This window comes from Talpa occidentalis, unplaced genomic scaffold (genome assembly GCF_014898055.3).
Source record: "Talpa occidentalis isolate TD23 unplaced genomic scaffold, MPIMG_talOcc4v2.1 talOcc4.7, whole genome shotgun sequence".
Lineage (NCBI taxonomy): Eukaryota > Metazoa > Chordata > Mammalia > Eulipotyphla > Talpidae > Talpa > Talpa occidentalis.
In genome coordinates, this window is record NW_023605083.1 from 45,033,435 (window position 1) to 45,056,432 (window position 22,998).

The 22,998-nt window shown below is 33.9% G+C and overlaps 1 protein-coding gene across 3 annotated transcripts in view; it reads left to right on the forward strand.

Moving 5' to 3' along the window:
* The window catches only part of VPS13A (vacuolar protein sorting 13 homolog A), a 170,891-nt gene that overhangs the window by 77,542 nt on the left and 70,351 nt on the right, over positions 1-22,998 (forward strand). For all 3 annotated transcript variants that reach the window (XM_037492590.2, XM_054689191.1, XM_037492591.2), the window contains exons 28-39: positions 78-137; positions 346-496; positions 1,162-1,278; positions 1,356-1,459; positions 5,454-5,621; positions 6,883-7,187; positions 13,281-13,428; positions 17,068-17,218; positions 19,013-19,140; positions 19,491-19,660; positions 20,180-20,397; positions 21,041-21,273. In XM_037492590.2, coding sequence (XP_037348487.1) covers positions 78-137; positions 346-496; positions 1,162-1,278; positions 1,356-1,459; positions 5,454-5,621; positions 6,883-7,187; positions 13,281-13,428; positions 17,068-17,218; positions 19,013-19,140; positions 19,491-19,660; positions 20,180-20,397; positions 21,041-21,273 — 1,953 coding nt within the window. The remainder of the gene's footprint in view (positions 1-77; positions 138-345; positions 497-1,161; positions 1,279-1,355; positions 1,460-5,453; positions 5,622-6,882; positions 7,188-13,280; positions 13,429-17,067; positions 17,219-19,012; positions 19,141-19,490; positions 19,661-20,179; positions 20,398-21,040; positions 21,274-22,998) is intronic.

Below are 22,998 nucleotides of genomic sequence, written 5' to 3' on the forward strand. Positions count from 1 at the left end.
TTATATAAATGTATATTAGGACCATTATGTGATTGTGTAAATATATGTCTTCCTGATTGTTTTCTCTCTTTGGATAGGCTGAAAAAAATGTATCTGGTTTGAAAGGTACCTATAACAATGTTTTGCAGCTGATTAAGGTATGAATGGACAATAATTTATTTTTTTAATAAGATAGTGTATTTCTAAGTTAGTGTACTGTGAAAATTGTAACTAGAAGTCTGCGATCCTTGAGAATAAAAATTCAATATTGTAAGTTGTATGCTTTATAAAAGCACAATATATACTGCCTTATAGAGCTCAGACAAATATTTATTGACCGGTTATTAAAATTAACTGTTCCCTTAGGTGAATTTTTCCTCTTTGGATATTCATTTACACACTGAAGCACTTCTGAACACAATGAATTATTTTAATAATCTCCTTCCACAATTGGAGGAAACACCAGCCTCCATTTATGTCATGGACACTGAAGACAAAGGAGATAATAAAAAAATACGTATGTTTTTTAAACTTCAACATGGAACTTTTTTGCCAAGTAGATTAATAAATTGTGATTTCAATGTTAATTATACTAACTGACTTCAGAATTCTGTTACCTTTGTTATTTAGAGGGATCATATACTATATTAGTTTTAGAAAATAATAGTGAAGTGATTACTTCTGATAAAAATTTGGCTTTTATTCTTTTTAGTTGAAGATTATACAGTGGAAGTATTTGATTTATATTAAAATTCATGCATTGAATAACATTTTAGAATAGAAAAGTAGAGCAAAATTTGGATAATATCAAAAAATTTATTAGAGAGCTTTTTTAAGTACAGTAAAGTTGAAACTTCAATGACAGTGTCACCTCATAGTCATTGAGAATTAAAATATTTATGACTTTAAAACTACAACTTCTTGGTTTCATGAAGTTAGTCTTTCAGAACTGGTTTTTGTTGTCATTCTGTTTGCTTTTGTTTTTATTAGATTTGATTATATTTTAGAATTCCTACCCTAATTCACTAGGAAATATCTTTCTTGCTTTCAGTTGAATTATAAGTCAGGTTTCCTCTAGTGGTATCAATGTTTGTTGTCGTATTCCAGTTACTTTATAAGCTTAGTGAGGTAATTGCTTAAGTGTTTCCTTTTTCTTTTTAACAATATGATTGATTTTTGCAGCTTTAAAACTACCCAAGAATGAAGATATTATTACCTTGCAAATTTTAGCAGAATTATCATGTTTACAGATCTTTATTAAAGATCAGAAACGTAACATTTCTGAAATTAAGATTGAAGGTAATAAAATTTCAGAAAAATAAATTCAAAACTATGAAGTGAAAGAAAAGACATTTAATCATCCGTTTATTCCTTAGGGCTTGATTCTGAAGTGATTATGAAGCCTTCAGTAACTGAAATAAATGCTAAGCTAAGAAATATAATTATTTTGGATTCTGATATAGCAGCCGTGTACAAAAAGGTAAGAATTTATTCATTAATATTACATATTTGATGTTCTTTATATATGTAGGCATAAGATAGTTGATTTCAGCAATGTGGTTTATAAAGTTCATGGGTTTTGAGTTAGGGATAATTGTGTTTTTATCTTATTCTGTTTTGTAGTAGTTGTATGACTTGGATTCCAGTGAACATGATTTTTTAATAAACCACCTTGTGTAGTAATGCTCCACATGTTAAGGGACCAGAGAGGCATAATATGTTTTTTGCTCTAGTTCTAGATATAACTGTTGTGCCATGAGACACTATTGTGGCCATCTGGGTTTTAGATACAATAATATATTAAGGTCTTCAGCTTTCTGAGCACTTGTGCAAAGTTTACCTGAAGTGCTCAGACTGTTTGATTCTGGTTTGCAGTAACATCCTTTAGTTTACCCAGTACCATGGTATAAGTAGTGTTGTTATTTATGTGTGCCATGAACAGAAAAGGATTCTAGCTTATCTGACATTTCTTATGAAATAAGATACCAGTGTAAATAAGGTTCTTAAATCTTCTTTATAGACAAGTGTTTTGAAAGTATTCAAACATAGAATTACTAATACATGTTAATTCAGAGTGGTAGGTACACAAGTATTTCTATTCTCTACTTTCTGGCTTTAGTATCAGGCTAATATGGCTTCATAAAATGAATTTGAAAGTATTTTATTCTCTGTTTTCTGAAAGAAGTCTGCAGAACTGGTATTGTCTTGTTTAAGTGTTTGATGGAATTTCCAGTGAAGCTGTCTGGAACTGAGGTTTTCTTTGGAGGAATGGAATCTGGGAAAAAACCCTTTCACTTCAGCTTCATTTCCTGAGTAATGTTTTTGAGGGATATAGATAGGTTCCTTCCACCCCCACCCCCTCCCCACCTTCAAACTGTTAAAGATGTAACTTACTGTTCTTTGTGATACGTGATCTTGTTGAGAGATCTGCAGTATATCTTAACATTCTTTCTTTGTACATGATTTCTCATTTTTATTTGACTGCTTTCAATATTTGATTATGATATGTCTAAGTATATGTAAGTTATGTTTTGTTTGATATTTACTGAGCTTCTTGGATCTGTATTCCACTATTTTTCTTTATTTTTTCAAACAGTTCTGTCTCTTTTCTGCCCTCTTTCTCCACCTTTTCCTCCCCTATCTCCTTGTTTTTCTTCCTCTTGGAACGCAAATATCCCTACTACAATCCTGTTAGATAGTGTCCACAATTTGGAATCTTTAATTTTCCCCCCATTCTTCTCTCCGTATAGTTCAGTTTGAATAGTTCATGTTGATCTTTTTGTGAGGTCATTGATTTTTGTCTTTGATTCCATTAATCTGTTGAATCATTGAAGATATATTTCATGTCTGTTAGCATACTCTTTGAAAGTCTCTGCTTCCCCCCTTTGACTGTTTTTCTATTTCTGTGCTGATATTCTTCATTTGTTCTTGTGTATTTCCCACTCTTTTTACTGGAAGCATTTACCATAATAAACATACCAGTTTAAAATTCACTGACTAAAAGTTGCAGCATCTCTGTTACAGGCAAGTCTAGTTTTGTTGCTTTGTCATTTGTTAAATACTGTTTTGTTGCTTTTTGAGGTGTCTTAATTATTGCATAAAAGACATATAGGATATTGGAGACTGAGGTACATAGTACTTATGTCTGAAAAAAAAAAAGTGTATGCTCTTTTTTTGCTAGATTATTAGTGTGAGAGTTTGAGTCAATGTAGTAGAGAGTTGAGCTAGGTTTGTGTTTTCTTGTTTAATATGGTCTTCTTCAGTACACCACTGCTTCTAACTCCTTTAGCCGTATCCTAGACCAGTGCAGAGCTGGGTGGGAGTTCTGTTGATATAATCCTGCTCCAATCTCTGCTTTTGACTTTACTTCTCCCATCCTCAGAAAGTTCTTTGCCCACACTCTTTTCTTGATGTTAGATTCTACAGCTTCTTGTTTCTTAGTGCTTGCAAGCTTGGTGGTGAGTATTTGAGGGTACAGGATAGAGGTAAAGAGGTGCTTTGGGTAGGTTTTTATTTTGTCTCAGTTCAGTTACAGTCCTAAGCAAACTCTTTCTCTAGGTCTCAGAAATGGGACATTAATGGAGATCCTTTTCCTCTTCCCCATAACATTTGATTTGTATCTTTTCTTGTCCCGAGGAAAGGTGACCTTTTCCGTCAGGTCCCAGAAGGGTGTCTTCCCATAGTGTAGAGACTGTTTTCTTTTGTCTTTATCTCTGGGGAAATGTATCTCAACCTGTTCCCTGAGAGTACCAAGGTTACTGGCTTTCTTCTGGTTTCTTCTCTGTCTCTGTTATTTATTTTTATTGAGGTAGCATTGGTTTTCAACACTATGTATAATTCAGAGGTTTAGGTTCACACAGGTAAATATTAGCACAGCAAACCCACCACCAGGGAACCCATAGTTTTCCACCATAGTTCATTGGGCTCCTTCCTTCTCCCAATTTGTTAAGGCATTTGTAAGCCTTAATGAGAATAATTAAGATGAGAATAATCTTGGTACTACTTTGCACTACAAATGTCTCCCCACTTCTGGAGTTATATCAAGAAAAAAAGTTCTTTCACTGTATGCCAAATGTTTCATGTGAGTTCCCAACAGCAAACTCCCATGAAGTACTTCAAACTGAGTGTCAAATATTCCTGTGCCTATGGCTCTCAGGAATTTTGATATCTATTATTAGGTCATAGTCAACTTTTACCATTTTAGTTGAATTATTCTTACCTAACTTGTATGGTACCTCACATCTCTATGTCTCCCTCACCGTACCACAGGTCAACAGTATTTATGTTCTGTCTCTCTGAAGGTACTTTCTCTTTTTAAGGGTATTTGTTGACCTGTGCCCTCAGATTTCTCTTGACTTTAAGTAATGTTATGGTATAATTATACAGTAATGTTATAATTAATACAGTAAAGTTATAATTTACAGTTTTTTTTTTTCTTGTTGCTGGATGGCCTTCTCTCCAGCATTCTACATCTTAAGATAGGATATATGTAATAGACTTTTTTCAGTCTCATCTTCTACCTTAGCCTTCAGTCCTTCATATGTTTGGTTCCTTGGGTTTTCTTTGTTCTTTGGTTGGAATTCATTTGCTTGTTAATGGCTCTTCATTTTAGTATTTAGGATGAAGAAAACTAAGTTAGTTACTCTTTCCATCTTCAAAAATATTTTTGACTTTTCACATCTGCTGCTATTCCATCATCTTTGATTGGTATTGTAAAGTTTGACAATTTTAGTTGCTCTAGATAATTCTTGGTTGACAACTGAGAAACACTTCACTAACTAATAAGAAACATTAGTATATTGTTAATAGGGAAGACTCCTTTGAAGTATCTGGTAAATCTGTTCATGTACCTCAATTAAGGGAAGTAGATTTTGTTAAGTTGTAGAGATACAGTATTTTCCAAATTTTGACAGTAACCAAGAAATACATAAGCGGGCCTCCCCGGTGGCGCAGTGGTTGAGCACTGGGCAGCGCCAGTTCGATCCCGGCTGCCGGTCGAGGGTCCCACATGGCACGCAGACCTCTCCTGCTGCCCACTGCTCCCCTCAGCAGTGTACTTTGGTCCTTCTGCCTGTTCTGCTCCCTGCTCTGGTGAATTCTCTCACCCTCCCGCGCTTCTGACTGTACCCAGTGCTTGTATAAATAAATAAATAAATAAATCTTTAAAAAAATACATAAGTATATATTCTCAATACACAAGTAAATATTCTAAATGAAAAATTTTTTTCTGACCTCTCCATTAAAAAAATTTGGAGCAGATCTGCTAAATTGATATTATGACCTACAAAGGGAGTTTTCACCACTAATTTAAAAAATCTTGCAATTAGGTGCTAATAAAGGAGTTAGAAATATTACCTTATTTGTACATGGCATAAATAATAAGATTTCCTAATGTTTTATTATTTTTAGCTCTTTTTTTACTTAAGACATCAATTCAAATGTGGATTTTGATAACTGAATTTTCTCTCATTCAGGCTCTTTATATCACTGGAAAAGAAGTTTTCAGCTTCAAAATGATCTCTTATGTGGATGCAACTGCTGGTGCTGCATACACAGATATGAACATTGTTGACATTCAAGTTAATTTAACTGTTGGTTGCATTGAAGTAGTTTTTGTCACAAAATTTCTATATTCTATACTGGTAAGTATGTTACTTAGTTTTATAATTTATTTTATTCTCTTTGGAAATTGCTGTGATCAAACATAAATGAATAACTTTTTATTTTTCTTGATTTTTCATAATTTTCTGGGTAGCATTTGTCATGACTGAAACGTATTTTAATTGAATATCATTTCCCCATGGGGATATTCTAGTTAATTGAAGTATACATTTTATATATTGATATTAAATATGTTGATTGAATTCTTTATACATAATGATTTTGAATTTCTGTTTAAATTTTATTACCCAACTCTACTTCAAAATTTAAATCTGTAATTAAAGTTTTTTTTTTCTCAAGTCACCATTTAGAAAAATTTATTGTCTATAGCATTTTAATTCAGTGAATGTCTGGATCTTAAGGGTTTTAGGGTTAATTCCCTATGTAACACCACCTTATGATACTTGAGTTCTATTTATGCTTTTCGTAGTTTATTTTACCGGTGGTTTTTCACTGCTGTAAACTGATGAATTTTCATGTGAGTGTCATACCTATCTCCATGACTTTACTGTTTATTTTTTTTTAAAATGCTGCCTCTGTGTTTTGGTATGTAAACTAAATAATTGGTTGATGCTAAATAAAATTACTCTTGTGATTTTTGAGATCATCATTTAATTTTTCTTACAGGCATATTTTTGTGCACGAAGATAAAGATGAACAAGTATTCCTTGTCATTTTTTTTCTAATTTTCTTATAAAAAAGCATTATATCACTGAGACACTCAAATCTCAAAAGATAAATTGTTATCTTTTTACTAAACTTGGAAATTAAGTATTAATATAATGCTGTGTATATTTTATGTAACTGATGTATCTTCTCCAGAATTCTGATGCTACTAAACTTGAGTTTTTTAAAAAATATTTTATTTTTTAACTTACAAACATAAATAAACTCTGTGTATGGAAATTTATAGGGAAATAAAATGTGATTAACCATTAGAGAAAGAGAGTTAATGAGAAAATAGACAACAGTTAAACTGCAATATCCACATTTTGCATTGTTAAAGGGATAAGATTTTTATTACCTTACTGTGTTTCTGTTTTTTTCCCTGAGCTTTTAATGCAGGAAATTAATAATTAATATTGCCAATTAGACTGAACTAGTGCTATACCGAGAAAACTTTTTTTTCCTGAAGGTGAAATCATAAACACCTTCAGAAAACAGAAATTTAAAATAATCATATATGTAATATGTCTCATTGATTAATGTAACTTTAAGGATATAATTCTGTTAACTTTATAGGCTTTTATAGATAATTTTCAAGCAGTTAAACAAGCTTTGGCTGAGGCAACTGTTCAGGCAGCAGGGATGGCTGCTACTGGTGTAAAAGAACTGGCTCAAAGGAGTTCTAGAATGGCATTGGATGTTAACATCAAAGCTCCGGTTGTGGTCATTCCACAATCTCCAGTTTCAGAAAATGTGTTTGTTGCTGATTTTGGACTAATTACAATGATGAATACGTTCCATATGATAACTGATAGCCAGAGCAACCCTCCACCCATTATTGATTTGATAACAATTAAGCTGAGTGAAATGCGACTCTACAGGTAAGCTTTTCACAAATATGTTCATGTTGAATCGCCATCTTCTCCTTATATTAAAGACTTTGGGATCTGGAATGTTTTGTTTCCAGTGAGATTTTATTTTATTACAATTATATTATTATTATTTTTTATTGAGGTAACATTGGTTTATGACACTACAAGTTTGAAGACTATAGCTTCACATGCAGACAAATGTGTATTCCACACTCATCACCAAAGGTTTAGTTACCATCCACCATCATCTGGTTTCCCCCATATCTCATCTTACTCCTCCCAGCTCCCCCCTCCCTCCCTTCTAGTAACCCACATTTTGTAATCAGAACCTAAGGATTTGCTTGTTTTGTTTGTTCATTTGTTTTCTCTGTATTTCACAAGTGAGTGAAATATATGGTATTTGACTTTCTGTACTGACTTATTTCACTTAGCATAATCCCCACAATGTCTTTCCATATTGTTGCAGATGTGAATATTTTATCATTTTTAATAGTTTAGTAGTATTCCAGTATATATAAATATCATATCATCGTCATCTATCCATCCATGGGCACCTAGGTTGTTTCCAGACTTGACTATTCCAAGTAGTGCTGTAAGGAACTTGGGGTTCATATATCTTTTCAAATTAGTATTTCACATTCTTTGGGTAGATACCTATAGGTAGAATGGCTGAATCATATGTCATAATTTTTTGAGGAGCTGCCATACTGTTTTCCATAGTAAATACACCAATTTATATTCCCACCAACAGCATACAAGTGTTGTTTTACTCTACACCCTTGCCAACACTTGTTTCATATCTTTTTGATCTAGGCCTTTTTCATAGGTGTGAAGTAATTCTTGTGGTTTTGATTTGCATCTCCCTAATAATAAGTAGCCACCATTGTCTCCTCTTTCTCCATAGTAAACTCTGGTCTGTACTTAAGTGGTCATAACTTACTGTCTTACTTATCTCCGTGTTGCTCAGTTCTGCTGCTGGGTTTTTTTTCCATTCAGCTTGAATTTCCTGGCAAGGTAATAGGAAATTGAAATAATAGTCAAAAATCTTCCACAAACAAAAGCCCATGGGCAAATGATTTTCAAAGAAAATTTCATCAAAACTTACATAAAGAACTCTTACCCATTCTTGTTTAAATTCCAAAAACCCAACAGATGAAATGCTCTGTAATACATTTTGGGTCCAATATTACCCTAGTAGCAAAACCAGACAGACAGCAAAGAAAACTGCAGACCAATATCACCAATTAACATGGATGCAAAAACCTTTAACAAAATGCTAGCAAATTGAATTCAACAATATATGATAGTAATCATACATCATGATCAAGCGAGCATATCCCCAGACTGCAAGGATGATTTAACATGTTTATCAGTCAGTGTAATACAGTATATCAGCAAAAGAAAAGATAAAAATCACATAATATCAGTTATTTCAGAAAGGATTTAAAAAGATGCATCACCCGGGGCCTCCCCGGTTGGTGTAGCAGGTTGAGTGCAGCGCTGTGAAGCTGTCTGCAGCTTCTGCAGCACGGGTTCCATCCTGGCCAGCCAGGGAGAAACCCACATGGTGGGGCTGACCTCTGCTGTCTTGCCCGCTACTCCCCTCAGCAGTGTATTTCAGTCAGCCTGCCTGTTATGCTCCCCACTCTGTCTCTGGTGAATTCTCTCACCCTCCTGCACCTCTGACCTGTACCCCAGCTCTTGTATAAATAAAATAAATCTTTAAAAAAAAGACGTATCACCCACTTATGATACACATCAAAATCAACAGTCCATATAATACTTAATGGTTAAAAATAAAAAGCTTTCTCTTATCATTAGAAACAAGACAAGGATGACTCACTGTGAACACTTCAGGTTAGATTCATTTGCTGTTTTTAGCTGGAGCAGTTGGGCAACAGACGGAAATAACACTTACTTTCCAATAAACAGGTTGGAGAAGAAGTGAAACTATCATTATCTGTAGAACATGTGAGACTAATATAGGATTATATATTTAGAAAACCCTAAAGACCCTACCAAATAGCCGTTAGAAACAGTACATGAAAATAGCCAAGTGGCATGTTACAAAATCAACAAATAATAACGAGGAAAAATAAAATAACTCATCAGAATGAATCATATACCTAGGAATTGTGTAATCAAGGAGATATAGGTCTTACAAATTGAAACAAGAAGACTTGATTAAAGGATATGAATGGACTAAGATATAAACAGAGAGAAAGACATTTCGTGGTCAATAGAGAGAATCAATATTGTCAAAATAACAGTTCTAGTGAATGAGATGTAGATTTCATGCAATCCCAATTAAAATTCTAATGATTTTCTTCAAAATAATAGAATAAAAAAAATACTAAAATTTATGTGGCAACATAAAAGACTTTCAGTAGCTAAATCAATCCTGAGAAAAAAGAGAATTGGTGGCATCTTGTTACCTGATTTTAATACTATAAAGCCCTTTTTTTTTTAAGATTTTATTTATTCATTTATACAAGCACTGGGTACAGTCAAAGCGCAGGAGGGTGAGAGAATTCACCAGAGCCAGAGCGGGGAACAGAACAGGCAGACTGACAAAATACACTGCTGAGGGGAGCAGCAGACGGCATAAGAGGTCTGCGCACCATGTGGGACTCTTGCCAGCGGCTGAGGATCGAACCGGCACTGCAGAGGCTACGGGCAGCTTCGCAGCCCAGCGCTCAACCACTGCACCACCATAAAGCACTTTTAATTAAATATGGTGTTGGAATAAAATAGATTTATTGATCAATAGAACAGAAACAGAAGGCCACAAATAAATCTATACTCATGTTAATAGTTAATTTATGATAAAGTTGCTGCAACCATTCAGTTGATAAAGGAGAATGTCTTTAAAAAAAATCAGTAGTGGGCAGCCACATATACAAGAATGAAGTCTGATCACTCTAACTCCATGCACAAAAAAATACTCAAAACATACTAACAAAGTAGTTATAAGACCTACAACAATAAAATATATAGAAGAAAACATTGGTGATAGATTTCATGACACCAATAATAAAGAGTCTTTGGAGGCTGGACTTCTATGGCAAGAGAAAAGCAAACAAAAGGGAATTTTTTAATTTTAAAAACTTACAAAATGAAAGAAAATACAATTAAAGCTTACTCAATTTAGCAACAAAAATAATCCAATTAATAAATGGACAGTAGATCTGAACAGATTGTTCACCAAACGGGATTTCCAAAAGGCCAGTAGCTATATGGAAAGCATGCATCATCATTTTGAATAAGGGAAATTCAGGTCAAAACCACAATGAGATGTCATCTCAGACCTATTATGAACAATACATATTAAAAAGAGCCCCAACAATAAGTTCTGTAGAGGATGTGGGAAAAAAACTCTTACACGTTGTTGGTGGGAATGTAAACTGGTACAACCATTTTAAAAAGTGATCTCTGAATTTACCTTATAAAACAAAAAATGAAAATACTATACAACCCAGCAAATCTCACTTTGGACATCTGTATGATGAACATGAAATTGTGCAAACAAAAAAAATCATGCTGTGCAATGTTATTTCTGCATTACTTACAATAACTAGGACATGGGTGCAACATAAGTGCCCATTGACAGAGAATTGGGAAAAGAAGATGTATTATATTTAAAGATGGTGTGGTATACAGTCATAAGGAAAGACCAAATGTCACCATATGTAGTAAAATGTGTTTGAGTGATGTGTAATAGAACATTTCAAAAGCCAAAGGTAAGTAGTGAACATTAGAGACTTTGACTCTTAAGTTTTTGATTATTAATTACCAGAATAAAATTACAAGGGAAATAGCATATTGGGGTAATACATTAGTAGTAACTTAATAAAGGATAAAAATCCATATTTAAAGTAGTAAGAAAAGATAATTTGAAAAATTGGTACGGAACATGAATAAATGATTTTTTTAAAGATTTATTTTATGCATACAAGAACTGGGGAACAGCCAGAGGTATGGGAGGTGAGAGGATTCACCAGAGACAGAGTAGGGAACAGAAAAGGCAGATTGACTGAAATACACTGCTGAGGGGAGCAGTGGGCGAGTCAGGAGAAGTCTACTGTGCCATGTGGGCCACCTCGCTGGCTGGGGATCCAACTCATGCCACGGTGGCTGCTGATAGCTTCATAGTGCTGTGTCTTAACCCCTTGTGCCACCAGGGAGGTCCCTAAATGACTTAATTTTGAAACAATTTTTGAGGCAATGTTGGTTTACAACACTGTATTTGTTTTAGGGGTTATAGGCTCAAACATCTACAAATGTATGTTTTCACATCAGACCCATCACAAAAGCCATAATAATTCTCCACCATATTCCATAGATGATTCTTTATAGGAATAGCTATAGCCAATAAACAATCGAAATGTCCACCCTCTTGTAATCAAAGGAGTAAAAATGTATACAGTGAAATACTGTTGCCCAGTGATTAAGATTTCTCCATTCCTGTACATAAAGATGGCTGTTCTCATATATTGTTACTTATGTTTCTCCAATTTAGTGAGTGAGGTTTAGCAGATATTTGCACATGTGACCTGTTGTAATCATTTGAGCTTTGTATTGAAAGTACATCAAATATTAGGGTAAATGTAGTCCCTGCCCTCATTAATATTTTATTCTTGAAATTACAGATAAGACACACTATTAAGATACAGTATTTAAATAGATTAAGAGAAACTCTTGGAGGTACTTGGAGTATGTAAAAATGGAATCTAACCCAGATACTGGATAATACTGATACGGAAAGTTTTTCAAAGGAAGTAATTTTTGAAACAAATTAATGTTTGTTGTACAAAATTGACCTAAGTTTTATTTATTACCGTGAAGAATTTTAGAAATACGTAATTTTTTAGATTTATTTTTTATTTATACAATAGCTGGGGTACAGGCCAGAGGCGCAGGAGGGTGATAGGATTCACCAGAGACAGAGTGGGGAGCAGAACAGGCAGATGGACCGAAAACACCGCCGAGGGGAGCAGCAGGCGAGACGGGAGAGGTCTGCCATGCCATGTGGGAATCTCCCTGGCCGACCTGGAATCGAACACACACTGCAGAGTCTGCAGAAGCTTCACAGTGCAACAGGTTGAGCAACGGGGAGGCCCCGAAATACATAATATTTAGTAATAGGTTATTAAATGACCTACAGTACAGTATAGCATATATTATAATTTGCACTCGCTGCAATTGTGTACGTAGGGCTTTTAAATTTCTTATTAAGTAGAGATTGCAAGCAAGCATGCATAATGTGTATTGTGTCACTCTATAATCACTTCATAAAGTGGTGATACTAGGCATTCTGAAAGATCTTTGCTGTCTCCCATATTTTTGTCCAGTTGAGTAAGTGATATCTAAAATTCTACAATTGTGGCTTCATACTCTAGTTGAAGGATTTGGGACTTCAATTAAAATATAATTGTATTGGGCCTCCCCTGGTGGCGCAGTGGTTGAGCGCTGGGCTGCAAGGCTGCCCGCAGCCCCTACAGCGCCGGTTCGTTTCCAGTCCGCTAGCGAGGGTCCCACAAAAAAAAAAAAAAATTGTATTATTGAGGAATACTACTTTGAGATGCCTTTGATGGTACAGTGGTCATATTGTAATTTAAAAGGGCTTTAGTAACCTAATACTCATTTCTGAGCATCAGTTTTACCTTTTATTAGTATTTGGAAAGGCAAATACGGTTCAATTTAATGTGAAATTGTCTATATTCAATTATTTTTGACCCTCAGAAATAGAAATTTCACATGATGCCTTTTGTTTCTTACCAAATAAGAAGATATGTGGTATTTACATATCTAAATCAATGCATTAAACATTTATATTTAGGGGCTTATTTGGGGGGCTTATTATCTGACTTGTATACTTTGGCACTTTTTAACAAATTCCAAAATCCTATTTTAAAAATTAATTTCTCTGCATGTTTCTAATGGGAAGGGACAGCTCTTATTTTCCTATGTTATGCCTGATAGATTTTATTTTTCTTCTCACACACATTATTGATTTCTACTATTTAAACATATAATGATACATTTAATTTTTTTCCTACTATATGAGTAAACAGTTCAAAGCAATTTTATTTCTACTTCTAGGACTCAGTTTACCAATGGTAAATACCAGGATGTCTTGGATCTGATGCTACCACTAAACCTTGAGGTCATTGTTGAACGAAATTTATCCTGGGATTGGTATCAGGAAGTTCCATGTTTTAATGTAAATGCTCAACTAAAGCCCATGGAGGTAACTTTTTGTATTCTCAGTGATTTCTGTTTTGTTGGCTGAAAATACTGCTTTGGTGTCATGAAAAATTTTGAGGGAAAAAGTTACATATTAATCACCTTGGTCAGAATTGAAGTTGTAACTACATTAACCTAGAATTCAGTGACTGTTTTTCATCCATTTATTTCACAAATATTTGTGTCCGTACTGTGGATTAGGGTAGATTTCAGAGATACAGTGACAAAGAAGACATGATATTATCTCTGACTGCATGGAAATTACCAGTCTGATGTACAGATTGATGGTGATAGTGGTCCAGAAAATGTGATAGCCTAAAAAAGTACACTGGCACATAATTAAAATGCTTATAAATTATTATAAATTCCATGAAGGAAATAAATATTAGACATAGTACACTTGAGTAGCCAGTGGAATATGTTGATATAGAACTTAGTGGGAGAGGTCTCAGGAAGGATAGTTTGAGAGTCTTTAGCTTCTAAAAGCTATTTTAAAAGCCAGTGGAATATATGAAATAACAGAGAAAGTATAGAAGGATGGAGAGATTGAAGAGGAAAATGCCAAATGGGTTAATATTTTTAGGCAGAACTTTATATCCTTATTGGTTGCCATTGCTTCAGAGCTCTCTAATAGAACTATCCACAAGTTCATACTTTTTCATTTTGATTATATGGAAGTAAAATCTTTTTAGGTGCTTTACTGAAATGACAATATATGGCAGGTTTTTTTAAAGAAGCTTAATCCTCTACGAGGCCCCAATTTTCCTTTTATTTCTTCCTATAAAAAATTATATATTTTTTTAAAATTTATGCATTCAAGAACTGGGGTACATGCCAGAGATGTGGGGTGTGAGAGGACTCACCAGAGACAGAGCGGGGAACAGAACAGGCAGACTGACTGAAATACACAGCTGAGGGGATCAGCGGGCGAGTCAGGAGAGGTCTGCTGCGCCATGTGGGTAGCTCCCTGGTTGGGGATCAAACTCATTCTGCAGAGGCTGCGGATAGCTTCATAGGTTGCATCTTAACCCCTTGCGCCACCAGGGAGGTCCTAAAAATTTAAAGAGAAAAACAATTTAAAATTTTCAGACTTTTAAATAAAAAATATATTTAGAATTTAAAACATGATGATCTCAGCAGAAAATCTTTTAGTTCTTAATGTATAGAAGAATAAGGACTCTTTAAGAAAGTGCCTTTTTAAGATAAATATTTGAAATCTCTATAGTATCAGTAAAACAATAGGTAGACTCTTAGGGCGGGGGGAGGGGAATAGCATGTTCCACCAGTATGCTGGCAAATCCTCTACCCAGTTATCAGGCAGACTTGTGTGGGGCAGCAGGTACACCATTTTCCTTCACTCTTCTCCAGGGAGAATCCATGCAGAATGTTCAGGTGATGTTGTAAACTATCTGCAAATGCCCGTCTGTCTTCAGGGTCATATAAAACTAGGTCTCCCACTACCCTAAGATACCTGAATGGGGAGCTGCTATTCCAGCCCTCCTTTGGGCTCCACATCTTTGACCCCCCCATATACATTCTCTGCATCAAGTAGTAGCTGGAAGTAGTCTCATGCATCCAAAACAAATGTTGCAGCTTGTAAGTTCTGACTCATTAGATGTTTGGGGGTAGTGCACACGGTCAGACCTGACATCTAGAAGCCATAAATCAGCAGTTCCTGGATCCTGATAGTTCTTCTGACTTCCTCCATTGAGCTTCTTGGCAAGGGTGAAGCATGATCATTAATAACAATATTTGACAGACAAAGTGTAGGGGTTAGTCTCAGCACTGTCACTGCCACAGCCTGAGCTGAATCGTAAGCCAGGGAGCTAACCCACATTCGGCACAGTAGACCGTCTCCTGATTCGCCCACTGCTCCCCTCAGCTGTGTATTCCAGTCAATCTGCCTGTTCTATTCCCCACTCTGCCTCTGGTGAGTCCTCTCACTCACACTCCCCCTCACCTTTGACCTATACTCCAGTTCTTCTGTGCAAAAATAAATCTTAAAAAAATATTTGATGGGCATCAGTATAATATACTAATTTAGAGATGTGATTTAGAAGTTGTAATATTTAATTTCAACTTAGTAATTTTTATTAACACTGTTCTTGCTGTGCCCGCTGCATAATCACAAATCAAGTCTCATGAATAAATGAAAATTAAAAAAAAATGTAGAACATAAGTAGCATGAATAAGGTACTTGTAGATTTAATCCTAAAATACTGTATCAGAATATCACTTTAAAAAGGTGGTCAGACGAAGCCTGGTGAAATAAGACAGTTAAATTTGGGGAGATTGAAATTGTTGCTTTGAAGTTATTAAATACTAGTTTAAGCTTATAAGTCTTTGTCTTCCTTTCTGTGTCCTTCCTTTTTTTTTTTCCTGCCTTCTTTCATTCTTCCCCCACTTTACATAATTATTATTGTATTAAGGGTCTCCAGAGAAACAGAACCAATAGTATGTATGTATGTTTGTGTGTATATACCCTTGGTTTGTATTCATTAGACTGATGCTTGCCACTGAGGATAAGGTCCAGGATGGGTCAAATAATGCCAAGGTGGGCTACAACAGCTGCTAGCTACTTGGGTTGTTCAGGTAGGGGAAGACCCAGTTTCATCCTACTAGGTCTGTCCCAGAAGGCAGTTGGACATTTGTAGATGTCTGCAACTCTATCTAATCATCTATCTGTGTAGAGAGATTTATTTTAAGGCATTGACTCCCGTGATTATGGAAGGTTACAAAAAGCTGGAAATCTGTGGGGTGGGTTGTCAGGGAAGATTTGGTGTTGCAGCTCAGTATGAAGGCAGTCTGTTGGCAGATTTCTTACTCAGGGAAAATTGGTCTTTTTCTATTAAACTTTCAAGTGATTGGATGAGGCTCGCTCACATCATGGAAGGTAATCAGCCTTACACAAAGTCTGCTGATTTCAATGTTGATCTCCTCTAAAATAATACCTTCACAGACATGTCTAGAACAATACTGGACCAAATAACAGATATTATGGACCCACTCAAGTTGATGTAAATTAACCATTATAACTTTCAAGCCTGGTTTTATGCTTCATGATTTTAGGCTAAATTTGCAGCACATGGGGCTTTGATTTAATACGTTGAATTCCTCAAGTGACTTCAGCACAACACTTGACCATTTATGCTTCATCTTCTTATAAAACCAGGATTTTTTTTTATCCCTAGTACTTTTGTGAGGTTCAAATAAAGTAATTTATGTGAAACATTATTGTCACTATTTTTCATTGTGCAAATGTAATGTATTTTATTCTATATTTATAGATTGAGGTGCTTACTGAACAAAAAAAACCCAAAGTAGATAAATACATGAAGAAAAATTTCATTTTATAGATTTAAAATAAATTTAAAGATTTAAACTAACCAGTTACCTACATTCATAACCATAAAAGTTATTTATAACTCCTTTGGTATTGGCATCTAATGTGGTCTGTATTTCTTTCACAGGATATTAAAGGTAACATGGTCATTTAAGATAACTGTATATTTAGTTAGAAATATTTCCTGCGTAAAAAAATTGGTTTCGTAGAGGACTGAAATGAGTATTTTTTCTTGTATGAAAATGTTTAACTACATGAAGAAGCAATGTTAAAATAAGAAAAGCTTGTTTCTCTTAACAGTTCATTCTTAGTCAAGAAGATATAACAACTATTTTTAAAACATTAAATGGCAATATATGGTATGAAGAAGGTCATAGTGCCTTACCTGCAGGACTAAAGGATGAAAGTAGTGTTACCAGTGGAGCTACTAATGCTTCATACCATACAGGAGGTATGTTCTTAACTTGAAATCAGTTTCTTCTTCTTTCCTCCGTCTTGCCTGTGCATTCCTCCCCACATACACACATTTTTCCTCTTCCTTCTTCCTCCATCTAGTTTTGGGTAAAATAAGATCTATTTGAAAAATCATTGGAATGATGATTTATTTTTCTTTGAATCAAAAATCCTAATCCTGTTGTTAGGAAAATCCCTTAGTGATCTTTTTATCCTTACTTCCCAGTGGGCCCTTATTTTTAATTTTTCTTGCCCATCCCCCCCTTCTCCTTAAAGTGTAGAGCAGTATATACTTCTGATAAAATCTTTTATGTTGATAATCCAGAGTATTAAAATATTAGAGATGTCAAGAGACTATTATCATTAGTAAATAACAGATTTCACAAATATTTAGAAGATAGATGAATGGAACAGAAGGAATTTTAGCACAACCATTCTTAGTAATCAATAAAATGTAGACCACAAATTTGGATCAGAAAGACTATAGAATATTTGAGCACTTTTAACAAACTTTAACTGACATTAATACAATATTATACTCTAGTGTAAGAACTACTAGAATTCCTTTAGTGTAGAAAACACCTATTAATGATCAATGACCAAAAAAAAAAAAAAACCAAACAAAAAACAATATTATACTCAACAATTGGAAAATACACATTTTTTAAGTACCCCTGGAATGTTCACAGATATACCACTTTGGGAGCCATCAGCTTTTCTGTCCAAATGGAATTAAATAGCAATCAATGATAATAAAATACCAAAAAAATATTGAAATATTTGGACATTGAATAATTTCTAAATAACTCAAATGAGTCAAAATAAGAGATATGGGAATTTACTAACTTGTTTAAACTAAAAGATAATAAACATAGAATATTGTCAAAATTTGTGAGATGCAAATAAATTTGTAGTAGTAAAGGAGTATATTAGGAAGGAATAAGAATTTAGTATCAAAGATCAACCTTCTACCTCAAGAAAATAGAAGAAAATGAACAAGTTAAACCCAAGGTAATAAAAGGAAGATAGTAATACAGATCAGTATACATGTAAGAAGCGAAACAGATAAAATTAACAAAATTAAACATTGTTTTCATTGAAGAGACTAATTGATAAACCCATTGAATTTAATAGCTTGCTATAGATCGCTACCAGTATAACAAGGGAATGTTATTAATTTATGACAATTTCTATAACTTTTATGAATATAGAAACTCTAAGTAGCCTTGTGTCTAATAAAGGGATTGAAATAATGCTAGTGTTAGACACACTTTTTTGGGGAATGTAGAACATTTCACTAGTTTATTTTATAAGGCAGGCATTACATTGATCAAAAAACCCATACACAACAAAAAAAATCACTATGAGGGTAATATCACACACTAGATCCCATATGAAGACCAATATAAAAACTCTTAGCAACATATTAGCATACTGAATCCAGCAATAAAGAGCTGCAGAGGGTACAAGGGAACTTACTAGAGTGGTGTAAATGTTAAATATCTTAATTGGAGTGTTGGTGATTTTGATGTATATATTTATTAAATCTCAAATTGTCAGATAATATCTGTATATTTTACCCATGTAAATTTTACTTCAGTCTGAAAAAAGTCACCTGGTGTGGTGGTACTTGTTGCTGAAGTTAGAATGAGAATTAGGAATTGCTATGTTTTTATATTAACTCCATTCTATATATACTATGGCACAAAAGAAAATTTTGGGACATCTCTGTTAAATCGAACTCTGCCTTTCCTGATATTTTTTTTCTTGTATCCAATAATATTTTTCCAAGGAACAACTGTTACCACAGCTGCTGTGGTAGAAGTACATTCACAGTCCTCTCAAGTTAAGACAACACTAAATATAAGCTTCAGAACTGATTATCTCACCATGGTACTGTACAGTCCAAATCCTGACCAGGTAAGCTAAGGAAGAAGAAAATGTTTTTCACTTGATGAAAATCATAACAGATGACTGTTTATTATGATAACAATTGTTAATATTTCTTGTGTATTTTACAGTATTTGTTCCTCTCAGAATAGTAATTGATATTTTCACCCTAATAATAAAATAAGTTTAACTATTTCCCCTTTTGAATTAGTTCCTTTCCTATAGCCAGTGATGTGAAAAATAAACTTTTTAAGTTATATATTTTTAACCTTTCATTAGTGAGTCCTTTGGAGATATTGATAGATAATGTGATAGTTCATCTCTTAAAATATGCATTAGACATATGTTTTTGTTTAAAATTTGTATTTCTTCTTCCACAGACTTCCTTTATAGATGTTCGTGATCCTTCTCTGAAACTTGCTGAGTTTAAATTGGAAAATATTATAAGTAATTTAAAAATGTGTACAGATGATTCAATATTGTCTTCCTTCTTACTAAAAAACTGTATTTTAGATGATAAAAGACCTCATGTCAAAAAGGCAACGCCTAGGTAATATGTGTATTATTAATATTTTTATACAATTTATTCCCCAAATTGCATGTTCATTTCTGAGTACATCCTGGGTACATTTGGAACTTCAGCTCAATTGAATCAATGTTCTCAGTCAGCTTTGAAAATCTCCTGGTCCAGTTATGTGCTGTTCTTGCTGGATGATTGATGGATTAGTTAGTTAAATAGAAATACTGAGCCTGGCTAAGTTTTTAAATTCTATATTACCTTATTTTTTATTAATGAGTATTGTGATTGGAAAATATGAAAAATTGAGAAGAAAAAATATGCTGAGTTTCAATATTCTGATATTTTCTTAAAGATATACATTGTAGTTTATAAAAATTGTGCTCCAGAAGTTTGTAAGTCTATTATTTGGAGGATTTTGTGATTTTCCTGGAAGAAATGATTCCAGAATACTGGTTTGCTCTCAGTGAAAGGGATTAGAGATCTTTGAGTTTATTGGCGTGTTTAATGACTTGTATGCTACTCATAGGAATTGTTATTGTGTTTTTTCAGAATGATAGGACTTACAGTTGGGTTTGACAAAAAGGACATGATGGATGTAAGATACAGGAAAGTCAAAGATGTTTGTGTGACTGATTTAGTCCTCCAAGAAACGTATATTTGTGCAAGTGTGGAATTTCTGCTGACGGTTGCAAATGTCTTCCTTGAGGCCTATACCACAGGCACTGCCGTAGAAACCAGTGTTCAAGCATGGACTACTAAGGAAGAAGGTTAGTTACTAAGATATTTAGCATCTGTGTTTTGGAAGTACTGCACCAGCACTTAATCTTGATTAGAAACGAGATGCAAAATTAAGTTATTTAGTAAATTCAAATCTTGTTTTTTCAGAGGTAAGAGGAAAATTCAAATGCATTTTCTTCTAGGTTGTGCAGTTTTGCATTTTTTTCATGGTGTGACTATATATTGGGTTAAAAAATCATAAGAACTTCATTGGGATAAGTTATTGTGTATCATTGTAGGCAGTAATTTGAAAGAATTTGTTGATGGAAGAAAACGGAAAATAATGAACTGACTACTCTTTTTCATAGTAGAGATACTGTTTTAACTCAGTACTCATTTTTTTTTGTTGTTGAAATTTACAGTTTTCAGCTATCTTTTACATAGTTCATTGTAATACAATGAAAAGTAAAAAGGGTATCAGTTTTAAATAATGGAGATTTTACCCACATTTTGAAATATCCTTGACTATATAGCTTAAGTCTTTACTAAGAGACTGCTTTGAGAATAAGATTCTTTTATTTTACCTTTTAATTATAATGCAAATAATATTTTCCCATAAGTAACAAATTATTCGTAAATATAGGCATAACATAAATATTTTAAAACATTAAATGTATTCTATTTCTATTTTAGTGCCTACACAGGAGTTAGAGAAGTGGGAAATTAATATTATTATTAAAAATCCTGAAATTGTGTTTGTGGCTGATATGACAAGAAATGATGCTCCTGCTTTAGTCATTACCACACAATGTGAAATTTGTTGGAAAGGTGACAGTGAAAACAATACAATGACAGCTGCCATTAAAGATCTCCAAATGAGAGCATGCCCATTTCTTCCAGTCAAAAGAAAAGGCAAAATCACTACTGTGAGTTTACAGTTTAATTGTTTAATTTTAAGCTATTTGGGACTAAGTTTATACTATTTTAGAAAATTACCTACATACTTTCTAACCTTCCTCTGTAAAATACTCTTCTTTCTGCTTGGAGAGCCTAATCTTGATTTTTGTTAAACCAGCCTTAAAAATCTTTCATTCTTCTGGTTGTTACTCATTGTAACTCTACAGTGTGATTCTTAGTGATCTCTTCTAAGAAGTGGCTTACATCTTGGTATTTCTCACTCTGGCTTTCTGCACATGTCAAGTTCACACTGCTCTTTTGCCTTTAAGACCAGCTGTTTGTTATGTTGTTTCAATTTTACTGTCTCAGTTATTTCTCTCCTTTGTGGGCACATTTTTCAGATAACGTGTTTTTGCTTTTCATGCTTTTCATTTATTTGAATCTTCAGACATTTGCTTTGACATACTGTGCATTTGTATCTTACTGTCCAGTAATCTCTTGGCCTTCCTCCTCTTAGTAACTCTTCTTAAAGTTCATTCCATCAGACATTTTTTTCTAATTAGCTATCTGACTCCTAGTACTCATAAAACAGTTATAAAAATTTTTAGTCTTATAGATAAGTAATAGAAGCATAAATGTATTAAACATAAAGTGAAAAGATGATCTATTGTATAATTTTGTTATAAGTAAGTATATATGATTGCTTAGGATATATAATATTACAGACTGTTTACCTAGTTTGCAAGTCTGATGGCCGACCACTTAGAACAAGAAATAGAAAATGGAGGGCATACCCATTAACTTTTAGGTTATGCATTAGAAAACTTATATTTATTCTTTACATCCTTTTGACTTGAACATTGGAGAATTGGGCTTTTCTCTGAGCTACTGTGTGTTCATTTAAAACTATCGTTACTCTGAAGAGGAGAAACAGATAGCAGGTGGCAACTGGATGCCTTCCTGCCCAGCCCTGAACTGCTTTGTTTTCATTGGGTACTTCCTACTGAATTGGATACTACAGGATTGCTTTAGTTGTTGAATATTAACCAGCTTTTGCATGCCAGATGCATGTAGGTAGTTCCATAGAGTTTATTTTTGACTAGAAAACTTTCATTTCTAATCTCTGCATTCTGCCTATTTTCACTTCACTTTGATGATTTTGTAAAGGGTGCTTTAACAATAGGTTTGTTGGAGGAGGATAAGTAACATCTCTAATCATTTTATTTTACTTATTTTTTTTGGCCACAGACTGGCTGCAGTATCTGATGTTAAGAACTTTCAGAATAAAGAGGAGCCATAGTCTTTATTTCTTGTTAAAACTCCTCTTTAGAACATGAATTTCCTCAGTGTTTTTCTTTCAATTATAGTACTCTGAAAATAGCAGAAAGAAGGAACTAATACACAGCAACATTCTAGATATTCCAAACTTATCTGGTTAAAATTTTAGATTTTCCCTTGAAGTATGTGTGTGATCTGCTTTCAAGATATCACCAGTAGCTGCTTTATTAAATATTTTGATATAGCATTGTTAGTCATCAGCTCTGTATTTTGAAAGATCTTTTGTCCATCCAATTGCTAATTTAATTACAAATTTCTATTAGTTAGGCTATTAATAGTTTCCTATACCAGAGATACTCCCCAAAAGTAACTAAAGCATGGTAGACCTGCGTTATTCTTTCTGTACATGTATATTACAGAATGATAGCTGTGGAAATCAGGCTCTTTCAATCATGTTGTTTTGCTATCCATAGGAT